This window comes from Lepisosteus oculatus, chromosome 19 (genome assembly GCF_040954835.1).
Source record: "Lepisosteus oculatus isolate fLepOcu1 chromosome 19, fLepOcu1.hap2, whole genome shotgun sequence".
NCBI lineage: Eukaryota > Metazoa > Chordata > Actinopteri > Semionotiformes > Lepisosteidae > Lepisosteus > Lepisosteus oculatus.
The window spans coordinates 8,887,744-8,899,692 of record NC_090714.1 but is presented as its reverse complement, the minus strand read 5'-3'; the positions used below and the strand labels follow the sequence as shown (position 1 = coordinate 8,899,692).

Here is an 11,949-nt window from a genome sequence, read left to right as displayed (position 1 = left end):
TATTTGTTAGTATTACAATCTTATAAGCATGTCTGTTTGTCAAAGATGTACTGACAACATCTCTTGTATTGGTTAGTGTGCACCTTTAAACTTGAAAATAGTGTAAAATAAATGGCTTTCTTTTCGATTGGTCAACTACAGCTCCCTGTCCAACACGTGAATTAGAAGCGCACTGTCGTTTTAAGAAAGGAGAGGCGGGGTAAAGAGGGATGAACTGTCCAAGTGTGCTATTCCCCATAACACATACAGTACGCCTCATCTTGTCCAGGTGGCGCAGATTGTTGTCAGAATACGGCAGTAAAACTACGCTGGCGTATCCACATGAAGGAACGATGACAAGCAGATCCGAGGACGGATCTTTTCTGCATTAAAAATACTGTTATTTAATTTAAATTGAAGATTAATCTTGCTTTTAACATATTTTTAAACTTCCACTATGGCAGACTTCAGGACCTTTAATGTTGTCATTCTTGGAATAGGATTTCTGCTGATATTTACTGCTTTTACGACTTGTGGAAACATTGAAGTAAGTCGTGATTTCTTATTAAAGACATTACGAGCGTTTTACTGGAGTCGTAAAGTTACCTAGATAGCTTTAAACAAAACATATGTACTGTATTGATTATATGCTTATAGTAAGTATTGGGGTTTGTATCACATATAATGAGAGCTTTTGAGTTTCGGGACTACATTTAAATAACATGAAAATTAAATGTTTTCGTAATAGTTCAAATTTTGATCGCTTTACTCAGTCTACAGTTACAGTATACTCTATTTTGAAATGGCAAATGTTTGTCATCTTTCTTTAATTAGGCGACGGCGGTAAACTGTAATGTATAATAAGGTCCTTAAAATCTTCCGATGTAAACTTGCATTTGCTTTTTTAGTAATCGAAGTGAAGCAGTTAAAGATATCTAATTTGCTACTTGGTTTCTTGCAGAAATATAAACTCGGCGTCTCCTGCTTAAGGCATTAAATACAGCATGTGATTTAAGCCAAATAATGGGACCTTTGTTCCTCACATTGCCCCATGTTCTTTTGGTATCTTATTACACACTTTTAACTTTTCTCCACATACTGTAGATCAATTCTTCACAAAGACATGCCAGTGTCAAGAGCCTAGTTTTGCATATATCCAGCCACAGGTTTTTCAGTTCAAAACATAGCTGCATTTGAAATGTTAAAGCATGTTATCTTCATATTCTCAAAATTACAGCATCATAATGAAACTTTTAATTCCATTGTGTGACATTTAGAGCATGTAGAATTTGTAATTTTTAAGGAGAAAACTTTTGTTCTTCTTTGATTTATTTTAAGCTTTTATTTTTAGCAAACAGTTATTAAGAGTTTGGCCAACACTACGTTTGAGGGCAGTGGTTACAACAGGTAAGGCAAGACTCACGCTTGTTTTTAATTTATTTTGAAGGTAGACACTGTAAAATTAGGGGTGAATAGCCTGACTAATAAGCCTTGTTATCTTCTCTCCTTGTAGTTTTGCTATTATCTACGGAGTTTTTGCAGCTTCTAATTTTATAGCTCCCTCGGTCATTGCAGTAATTGGACCTAAACTGACGATGATGCTTAGTGGACTATTGTACAGGTCAGTGTCTTTGAAAATAGTAATTGTCTCAAAATGCCATACCCTCCAAAAAGAACAACAAGCAACCCATTTCTACAGGGCCAGTGTGTGCAGTACACAGCTCTGCACTGTGCTGGAGTGAAAGCACATATTTTCACAGCCAGAATAATAATTGATGAAGTTGGGCCTTGAGGTTGACCATATGACACAAGTTATTGGTTTGCTCTGACTTAATGTTTTATAATATGTATAGCTTGAATTTGATTAATTATCTGTGTTATCTGCACATTGCACTGGGAGTAATATAGGCCAGTTACCAGAAAGCAGGTGGATGAACAGAAATGAAGACAGAAGTCAGGTTTGTAAAAAATGATGCTGTTTAGTAGACTCATGCACTGATAAATCAGTGTTCAGTTTTTTTATTCCCTACAGTGGGTATATTGCTGCATTCATCCTTCCTGCAACATGGTCTTTTTACTTGACTTCGTTTCTCATCGGTGTGGCTGCAGCTAGTAAGTAAACAACTGTTTAACATCTGTGTTATTCATTCTGTCACTTACATTTTTTTTGACCCAGTATTATTTTACAGAACTGATGTTTAGGTTTTGGAGGGAAGGAAGCCACACAATGTGGACTAATATTTCTTTAATAGTCTTCTATTCTGTTCCCATTTCGTATTGCAAAGCTAGCCAACATTTAATTTAATGGAAATCAAAGTCATGTGGGTTAAATGTCTTCTGGTAATATTTATAAATCTTGTCTAAATACATCAAAGTACAATGGAAGGTATTGTAGTCATTGTGTCTTCTAGAAATGAAATTATTCAAATACTGTATCTTAAAATTGCATTTTATTTTATTTACATTATGTTATATAAAGCTAAAACAATAAAGCAAGAGCATTGGTAATGCAAAATGTTTGTTTTTAAACATACCGAGGTTTAATGGAAAAGCTTTAAGCTTTTATGGACTATGTATTGGAGTTTTCTTGGCAAGAAATCCCTTGCTGGTCAAAGGTTACAGTGTTGTTTCCTGGTGTGTGATACCTGCTTTTAATGAATAACTGATAAATTCTGGCAGCAACAACTTGTTATTTGTGAAATGAGAAATTTATAATTATTGTTAACTTCCTTGCTCCCTGAAGCTGCGGGATCCACGTTTTGATTCCTCTCACAGATGACTGTCATAAGAACTTAAGAAAGGTTATAAACAGGAAGAGGCCAAATGACCCATCTCACTTGTTTGATAGCTAGAGGTTATTTCACCTGAGGATCTCATGCAGCCGTTCCCTGAAAGAAGCTAGGGGACTGGTTTTAACGACATGAGCTTTTCCCATGCTCCCATAGCCTGAGCCTGTTATGGAAGAAGTCCCTCCTGTTGTTAGTTTTAAATGCATTTTCTCTGGGTCATGTTCTGTTGTTGAAACTGTGTTTCATTTCCATCATTTCTCCATGTGCTCCAGTTTTCTCCCACTCTCCAAAGACATACTGGCTAGGTTTATTAACTAATTATTAATTTGATTTATGTTTTATGTAAGGAACTTACAAAAATTATGTTATAGTTAGATGACTTATGGATAAATTAATTCACGTATTGGTGAAAAAATCTTTTGTTAGAGGAGCAAATTAATCTGTTTCTGTTGTAGTGGTTTATGAAATTCAGTGCATACTTTAAAATGTGTTTGTTTTCAGATTACAGGGTGTCAACTAAACAGGTAGGTGGAATATGCTGGCAAACTGTATAGCAAGAAACAGAATGTAATAATCTTCAAATAATTAGAATTCGGTACATTTTATCTAAATATTCATTTAACCTGCACATACACAAATTGTATAAGCTTGGTAATTTGAGCAGTTTCAATTTTTAAAATTCAAAATATTTTATCTGTCATATTTATACAACATATACAGTACACACATACTGCAGATGTGGTGTACATATTTATATATACTGTACTTAAAAATATAGTATTTAAAGTATTTAACGTTTTAGTATTTATATTTATATGCACACAAACAGGTGGTCAATGTGTTCATAGAATAAGTTATTTAACTTAATCATAGTTATCAATTACCTGGCTCAATTCAAATATTATTTCTTCACAACAAAAAATGTTTAGCATCTTGGCACATCCAGTAGAGGGAATCCCAAGATGAATCCCACTCAAGAAAGAGGAAAACCTGCATATTGTGTTAGATAATGGAAGTGGTCAGCTGCTCTTTAGTGTGAGTGTGTATCCACTGAAGATGTTCTGGAATCTGGATACCCTCTTGATGTCATCATGGATGACATAATTATCTGCCTTAGTATTAGTGGATCATTGCAGCAAGAAAGATAAGATGGCAACACAGGATATAATGGAATAAACCTTTAATTGTTCCATTGCAGTAAACTATCAGTGCTGACAGCAATGTGCTGCTATTTCATAACATCACACCTTTACACAGTGCATCTTTTGGTCATCATTTAGAAATGTGACTTTCAACAGCCAAATCATCCATTCAGTAGTCTAGAGTGGGACTGGAATAATAATTGTTTTGAAATCTTAATGCTGATCTTTGTTGTACACATTTTACAGAAGATGAAAATACGAGGCCATGCTAACGGCAATCTAGACAGCTTGCCAGAGATGAGAGCCAGGTACTTCGAAGTCAGGTGATTGAAAGGTGATATGGAGACCTTGTAATCAGAACCATTATCAATACCTTTGTCTATGGACATATTGACCCACATAATGTTATCAAATTTATTAAAATATCTTCATATCTTTTATAAACACACAGTATAAACGGGAGAAAAAAATAGTATTGTAACAAATGGTGAAAAAGTAAACATTTACCAAGCTAAACCATATTAACTTTGCCATTTTGTTGCAAATGCTATCCATACCTGCACTGTCATTGATTTGTTTAATTTGTCCAGTAAGCCGCTTCATGTTTAATATCATGACACCGTTCTAATTTCTGTAGCTGGCTCTAGAATATGATGCTTATTTGCTAATTGGTGTATAAATTAATCACTTTGGAGAACCAGAACATGGCAATAAATATGTGAGAGATCGTGGAGGAGGGAACAAGAAGTTGTATTCAAGGGTATAAGGGTATTATAAGGGTATTCAATTTCTAATCCAGTGTTAAAAATAGTCAAAATCCATTTCAGATTAACACCTCTACGTTTTAAAATCCTTGATTTACAGCGCAAACCCAATCAGTCCTAACACAGTTAGTTGTGACCTGAGGGAATGTGATGTTTCTCACGGCTGTATCCATAATATCACAGCTGTTCAGGCCTTTTGACATGAACAGTTACATTGGTGATGATTTGTTTTTCACAATTTTGAATTGCAGGGTATACACACCCAAATTTGAAAATGACACATTTTTGTCATCTTCACTCAGGATACCCCAAATTTGAAAAGATAGCCCCTGTCCAAAAAATAGGACTGTGTTGAACTGAGACATCCTTTCACATGGTCCTACTAGTTACGGAGTCTGTGGACGCATATTTCTTACAAGTTAAGTTGGGCTATGACTGCTTTTGTGTTTTGACAGTGTTGTGGACAGCTCAGGGAAATTTCCTGGTATTGAACTCTGATGCCTCCACTATCAACAAGAATACTGGGCTATTTTGGGCTCTCCTGCAGTGCAGGTAAGCCTTGGAACATTGTTACTATTACAGACACAGGTTATAGCCTTTGAAATGTAAATCCAGTTCAGTAACTGTTCATATGCTGTGCTTTTTCTTTCAGGAAAGGTAGAGGAAAAGTAGTGTAGCAAGCTGATACAGTTTTTGGAGTTATCCAATTGATTTTTCATAATTATATAAAGGTTAAGCCTTATATAATAGTTTAAATAGTTTATGCTTAAGAGTATATGCTTAAGAGAATACAGACATTGCTACCTGCTATTGAGAACTTTTTCAATGTTAGTTTTTAAGACTGAGCATATGTTTCTCAATTCCAGTATGCTGTTCGGCAATCTATATATTTATTTCGATTGGAATGGAAAAATTACAGTAACAGGTAAGGCTCTTTGCCTTAATGTCTGCTATGAAGCCTGTAGGATTATTTCATGACAACAAGTTTCCCTTAGCTAGAAGTGAGAAGTTAACCCTGTCTTTTTTCTCTTTTGTTAAATGTTTTTTGCACCTTGCAGGTAAAAGAGTAGTACCTACTGTATGTATGCATTGTCAATAAAGTACAGGTGCTAATCTTATTATCAGCAGCCACACAGACAGACCATAGCTCTAAATTTCATGCATTCAGTGTGGGTGGCATAGTATACGTACACCTTTTGGATCATAACTAACAGGTCGTGGGTTCAAGATCTCTGCAGACACTGATGTTGTACCCTTGACTGAGATGTTTTACCCTTGACCCTTGAATTTGCTCTAATTGCTCCAGCTGTATCAATAGGAACCAGCAGTGCTGGGAAGTACTCCTTGTGATGGATCTGTGTTCCATCTTAGGAGGAAAGTCACATGTTCTCTAGTCCTCTTAATGCTACAGAAACCAGGATGTGCTCTGGCTCAATGAACTGCTGTGTATCTGTTGTGAAATACCCTTTTACTTTAAATTATATTGTGATACAGTGTTTTGCAAAACTCATCCAATAGTCCTATTTTTTCACATTGCTGTTTGTCTTTGCAGATAAAGACAGAATGACTGTGTTTGTTGTTCTGTTGGTCCTTTCTTTGCTGGGAACACTGAGCTTTATTGTTCTGAGAAAGAACTGTGATCCAGATGAAGCCCCAAATGAAGAAAATGATTCCTTGCTTCCAGCAAGCATGATGTAAATACATATGGGATTTTATCTCTTTTATTTTATTTAACTTTGTACAGCTTTCTTCCAGGACACATTCATGGGACACTAGATTTCAGTAATTCTGAAATTCTACTGTTAGAGCGAAACAGGGGCTCTGATGCAGATTGATTAAACCTGACTTCACAGTACTACTAAGATTTCATTACCCTTGAGTGGTTTTGACTAATGTTTAATAATAATAATTGCTTTTCTGGACACTCCACTCAAAGCGCTTTACAGGTAATGGGGACTCCCCTTCACTACCAATGTGCAGCATCCACCTGGATGCGCCAGAACGCTCACCACAGATCAGCTAGTAGTGGGGAGGAGAGCAGAGTAATGCTCTTACCATGATTGGTAAGGGCCAATGGGGAAATTTGGCCCGGACACCCCTACTCTTTTCGAGAAACACCCTGGGATTTTTAATGGCCACAGAGAGTCAGGACCTCGGTTTTACATCTCATCCGAAGAACAGCGCCTGTTTATAGTATAGTGTCCCCGTCACTATACTGGGGCATTAGGACCCACATGGACCGCAGGGTGAGCGCCCCCTGCTGGCCCCACTAGCACCTCTTCCAGCAGCAACCTTAGTTTTTCCCAGGAGGTCTCCCATCCAGGTACTGACCAGGCTCACACCTGCTTAGTTTCAGTGGGTTGCCAGTTGTGAGTTGCAGGGTGATATGGCTGCTGGCTAAGTTTAAGTTACTGTTCCTTTTCCTACAGTTACAAGCAAAGAGCACTTTCTGCTGTTAGAGAGGCCACAACAGAGTTCAGTAAGTACAACTTTAAACTGCACCAGTTTGTCAAGATTTTGTGGAGACAAAGTCATAAAAAATAAATAGAATATTAACATTACATTCATGACTCTTTGCTGTCTATGTTTATTTTCTAATCTCTTCCTTCCTATTATCAGTTTCAGAGTCTTTACTAGATCCCAATTAAGCAAACTGTTACCTTTGTTATAGCATGCTGTGTACTGTATGTACTGTATCAACTTAAGGAACAGTCTTTTTCATAGGTTGCTTCTTCAGGGTTAGGGTTTCACAGATGTTATTTGTATTTTATTCTGTTACCTGTGTGTGGCACCCTGCACTTATCCATCTTAAATATTAACAGTTAAGATTTTACCTAGTTTGTATTAGTATTTTCGGGATTTCCTTGACTGCAATGTTTCCTTGTGTTGGTTCATACCATGTTGATACACTAGTATGTTGACTGTAATGTGGTTTTTGATTTTTTAGGAACAATGATAAACATGTTTGGCACTAAGACCATATTTCTTCTAAGTTTCTGTATGGCTTACAGTGGTAAGTACTGTAAATATCTAAAAACAGCATTATTAAAGCAAAACAACAATACTTAATTTAAGCCCACAAACTGCACTTTTGGAAAAGCTGCAATATTACTATGTTAAGACATTTCACAAAAATCCTATATGTTCTTTTTTCAGTTTCTTTTACTCACTGAGTAATTTTGAAAGGCCTTGCTAATTCAGTGATATCTTCAGTACAATATTCTATATCTGATCATTTTGTAGGCCTGGAACTGACATTTTATAGTGGCGTGTATGGGACCTGCATAGGAGCAACAGCACAATTTGGAACTTCAGCCAAAGGCCTAATAGGGCTCTCTGGAATATTGGTGGGAATCGGAGAGATTGTCGGTAGGTACAGTATATTAGGTTACTGGCAAGGGAGCAGGAGACTGCACACTATCTTTGTTACTGCACTAACTAGTTAATTGAAATTAGAATATATAGGAAGTGTCCGTCTTCCTGATAGTAATAGTTATCTGATTGAGCCTTCTCTTACTAATCATTTAAAGAAAACAGCTGACAACACTGTTATGAGGAATTAATTACTTCTCCATGTGAGAATATTGGTGACCACATCCATTCCAGTTCTAGGCACGATCACATGAGTCAAGCACTTTGTTTTGAAAGTTGGTTCATAAATCTATTGTTATTTTCAGGTGGTGGCTTATTTGGGCTTTTGTGTAAGAACAGCCGGTTCAGACGTACCTCTGTTGTTTTCCTGGGAATGATGGTGCATTTTATCTCATTTTATTTAATTTTCCTTAACATCCCTGATGATGCCCCAATTGTCTTTGAATCTGTCACTGTGCTTGAACCCTACCTCACCCCCAGGTATGATTCATTCTCATTAAACTGTTTTGTTTCATACCCTGAATTGTAATCATTCTCATTTTAAAACTGAACCATTATCGATGATGTTTCTCCCAAGGTAATTTTTGATTGCTTTTCTATAGTGTGCCTGTTACCTTGATGTGCAGTTTTTTACTTGGGCTTGGAGATAGCTGTTTCAATACCCAGATATACAGCCTCCTGGGGTGTTTGTATGCTGAGCAAAGCTCTCCTGCATTTGCCATCTTCAAATTCATACAGGTAATGAATACAGTCATGTACTGACACTCCTTGGCACCTGTGCTGCAGCTCAGTTCTCAGATAGTAACAAGGGGTAGGGATTAGAGTTCTGCACTAATAATCAGTGGTATATGGGTGAGACATTTGTGTTGTGCCCTTGAGCAAGATACGTCACTTAAATAGCTCCAGTGTGTATGGGTCACCAGGTCATCATTGTAAATGAGAATATATCAATTGGCTCACCTAGTAAAATAAGAGTACCTAATAGTCTATTACTACTGCTAATCCTAAATAACTTTTGTTGTACATAGAAATTTGCTTTATTTCCCTCATGTCCAGGACAGATGCAGTATTTTTAACAAGACATTTGATGTACAACAGCACTATTATATTGACGTAGTTCAGGTGGGTAGCTGTGTCAGCATGCGTAGGGTGCAAAGGAACTAGTAATAGGTATCTTCCATGCTGAAAAGAGAAGAAAGAAAACACAACGTTTCAGCTGTATGTTGTGTCTTCTTTCTTCTCTTTTCAGCATGGAATAAACCTATTACTAGTTCCTATTATATTGACTTTTGTAGTAGCTAATTTACAGGGCTACCCTTAGTTGCAAAGTTGCTTAGTTACCCTGCAGTGCGTTACAGCTTCAGTACCTCTAATCTGCACAATGTGGTGGATCTATTGCAGAGACTATTGCTCAGTTTAGATTCCAGTGCATTTAGTGGAGTTGTACTGAAATGTCTTTTAATGCATTTATCAAGGTTCATCAAGATCACAGACATTAGAATTTCTAAAACCCTTCTAACTCTTGTGTCTTTATTTGTGTTGTTAAAGTTTACAGATGTTGGTTTTGTTTGTGCCTTCTGAAAAATGATATTAATAAACATTTGTTTCTTACAGTCTGTATGTGCAGCAGTAGCGTTTTTCTACAGCAACTACCTACTGCTCTCCTGGCAGCTTCTCTTGATGGTCATCTTGGGCTTTGCTGGAACACTGTGCTTCTTCTTGGTGGAGAAGACACAGGGTATGTCTGCAGATTTACAGGAGTATTAATTTAAGGAGTGGAATCATGTACATGAAGGGTGGACCATTTTTTAATAGTAAGCTCTATGTAAAATGTAACTTGTCCTTTTTTATTATTCAGTGTACTACAGCTAATAAAGGTAAACTAATTTAGATCTTAATTTCTAGGACATAATTTTTCACATGGTATAATCATGTTTAATGAACATCAAGTGCTTTTCAGTGATAATAAAGTATCTACAGTATTTGTATTTCTAAGTGTGATAATCCAGAAAAGGCAATCATGTTTACAAATCAATGCATAATTCTGGAATAGCCTGATGAAATGCCATTATTATTCTTCAACGTTACACTACAATGATATCTGGAAATAACAATCATGATACAAGAACTTTTAAGAAGCTATTACAATATGTTGAAATGTCTCATTTGAGTGCTGTGTATGTGGATTTTATTTCCTAGAATGTAATTAAATGTCTACAGTCATTCTCATTATGTGCTATGAATACCTAGTCATCTTTTTAATGTCTCCTGACTACCATGACAATGGTCTTAAGTTTTGATCAGTATGAATATACTTGGCAAAATAGTTGTTGATTATATATCTAACAATTAGTAGCACAGTGCCATTTTCTGCCTTACAATTCTTGGTTCCTGGGTTTCAGTTTGAGCTCTGGGGCTTCTGGCTATTATAAATAGTATATGCAAGTTTTCACCTGATGCTACTAGAAGTCACTTGTGTGGAATACCGTTGGCTCCATGAACACCATGACTATGCTGTAACTTTTACTGGTGCTCTCTGCAAGTGATACATGTTCCCCTGCATATTCTGTGAAGTTCTAACAGTTGTGCATGTGATTACCCATGAATTACCCATGCTGCTGATGAGGATCCGAGTGATCCTCTCAGTTTCATGGTCCCTTGACCGATTTGCACCATCTGAATTCAGTGGTTGTGAAAATTCGAGACAAAGTCCATGGAGCTCCCAGTGTTCCTAGAAAAAACATGTTATCGAAGAACTGTCTGGCTGTCACCAGGCAAACACTGAAGTGACAACTGATTTATTGATCTTTAAAGTTTTATACACAATATTTATTAATGATAGTAGTTTTCTGTAATTCTGGTACACCCAGGAAATTTGAATTGTTTAATTTTATATTGGAGAGATGGAAAATGTTTTCATAAACCAATATAAAAAAGTTTGGAAAAACACTAAGGTGTAATCACACTAATTTTTTATAGAAAAACAATATAATGATGGATATTTATTACATTTTTTAACAACCCATTTACTACATGCTTACTTTTGAAACTGAATATTTTTTATTAATATATTTAGCTCAGATGTGATAACATTATACAAAGTGGACATAAACCGTTTTGACTGTCATTCAGAATTGTCAAACGTGCAAGAGTGGAAAGTCCATATTTCCATTTAACATTTCCTTTTGTACATTTTGTAAAATAAAAAATACATTCCTGTGTTTGAGTGTTTTGTAAACCTACTCTAATACCTGTCTGTATTTAAAATGTATACAGTATGAAGCACTTTTCTGGACACTCATCTAAAAGCACTTTACAGGTAATGGGGACTCCCCTCCACCACCACCAATTGCCTCACTAACGCCTCTTCCAGCAGCAACCTTTCCCGGGAGGTCTTCCATCCATCTCCCATCCTGCCAGGTGTGCACCTGCTTATTGTCAGTGGGTTGCCAGATGTGAATTGCAAGGTGAAATACAGTTGTATGTGTTGTAATTTGACACCCATTGCCAGCAGCCATATCACCCTGCAACTCACAACTGGTAGCCCACTGAAGCGAAGCAGGTGTGAGCCTGGTCAGTACCTGGATAGGAGACCTCCTGGGAAAAACTAAGGTTGGTGCTGGAAGAGGTGTTAGTGGGGCCAGCAGGGGGCGCTCACCCTGTAGTCCGTGTGGGTCCTAATGGCCTAGTATAGTGACGGGGACACTATACTATAAACAGGCGCTGTCCTTTGGATGAGATGTAAAACTGAGGTCCTGAGTCTCCGTGGTCATTAAAAATCCCAGGGCGTTTCTCGAAAAGAGTAGGGGTATAACCCCAGTGTCCTGGCCAAATTTCCCATTGGCCCTTACCAATCATGGCCTAATAATCCCCATCTATGAATTGGCTTCATTACTCTGGTCT

At 36.9% G+C, this 11,949-nt stretch overlaps 1 protein-coding gene across 2 annotated transcripts; it reads left to right on the top strand.

Moving 5' to 3' along the window:
- Nucleotides 1–259: 259 nt before the first annotated feature.
- On the top strand, nucleotides 260–11,267 carry LOC102685620 (UNC93-like protein MFSD11). Of its 2 annotated transcripts, XM_006637071.2 has the most exons (13): nucleotides 260–526; nucleotides 1,331–1,386; nucleotides 1,493–1,600; nucleotides 2,012–2,091; nucleotides 5,130–5,226; nucleotides 5,541–5,599; nucleotides 6,227–6,368; nucleotides 7,104–7,153; nucleotides 7,622–7,687; nucleotides 7,918–8,043; nucleotides 8,352–8,526; nucleotides 8,649–8,784; nucleotides 9,661–11,267. In XM_006637071.2, exons 1-13 carry the CDS (start codon nucleotides 437–439, stop codon nucleotides 9,811–9,813), a joined length of 1,338 nt encoding a protein of 445 aa, XP_006637134.1. In that variant the 5' UTR covers nucleotides 260–436; the 3' UTR covers nucleotides 9,814–11,267. The 2 variants fall into 2 exon arrangements, with proteins under 2 accessions (XP_006637134.1, XP_015215546.1); XM_015360060.1 differs by lacking the exon at nucleotides 1,331–1,386 and having other exon boundaries at nucleotides 439–526.
- The last annotated feature ends 682 nt before the right edge of the window (nucleotides 11,268–11,949 follow it).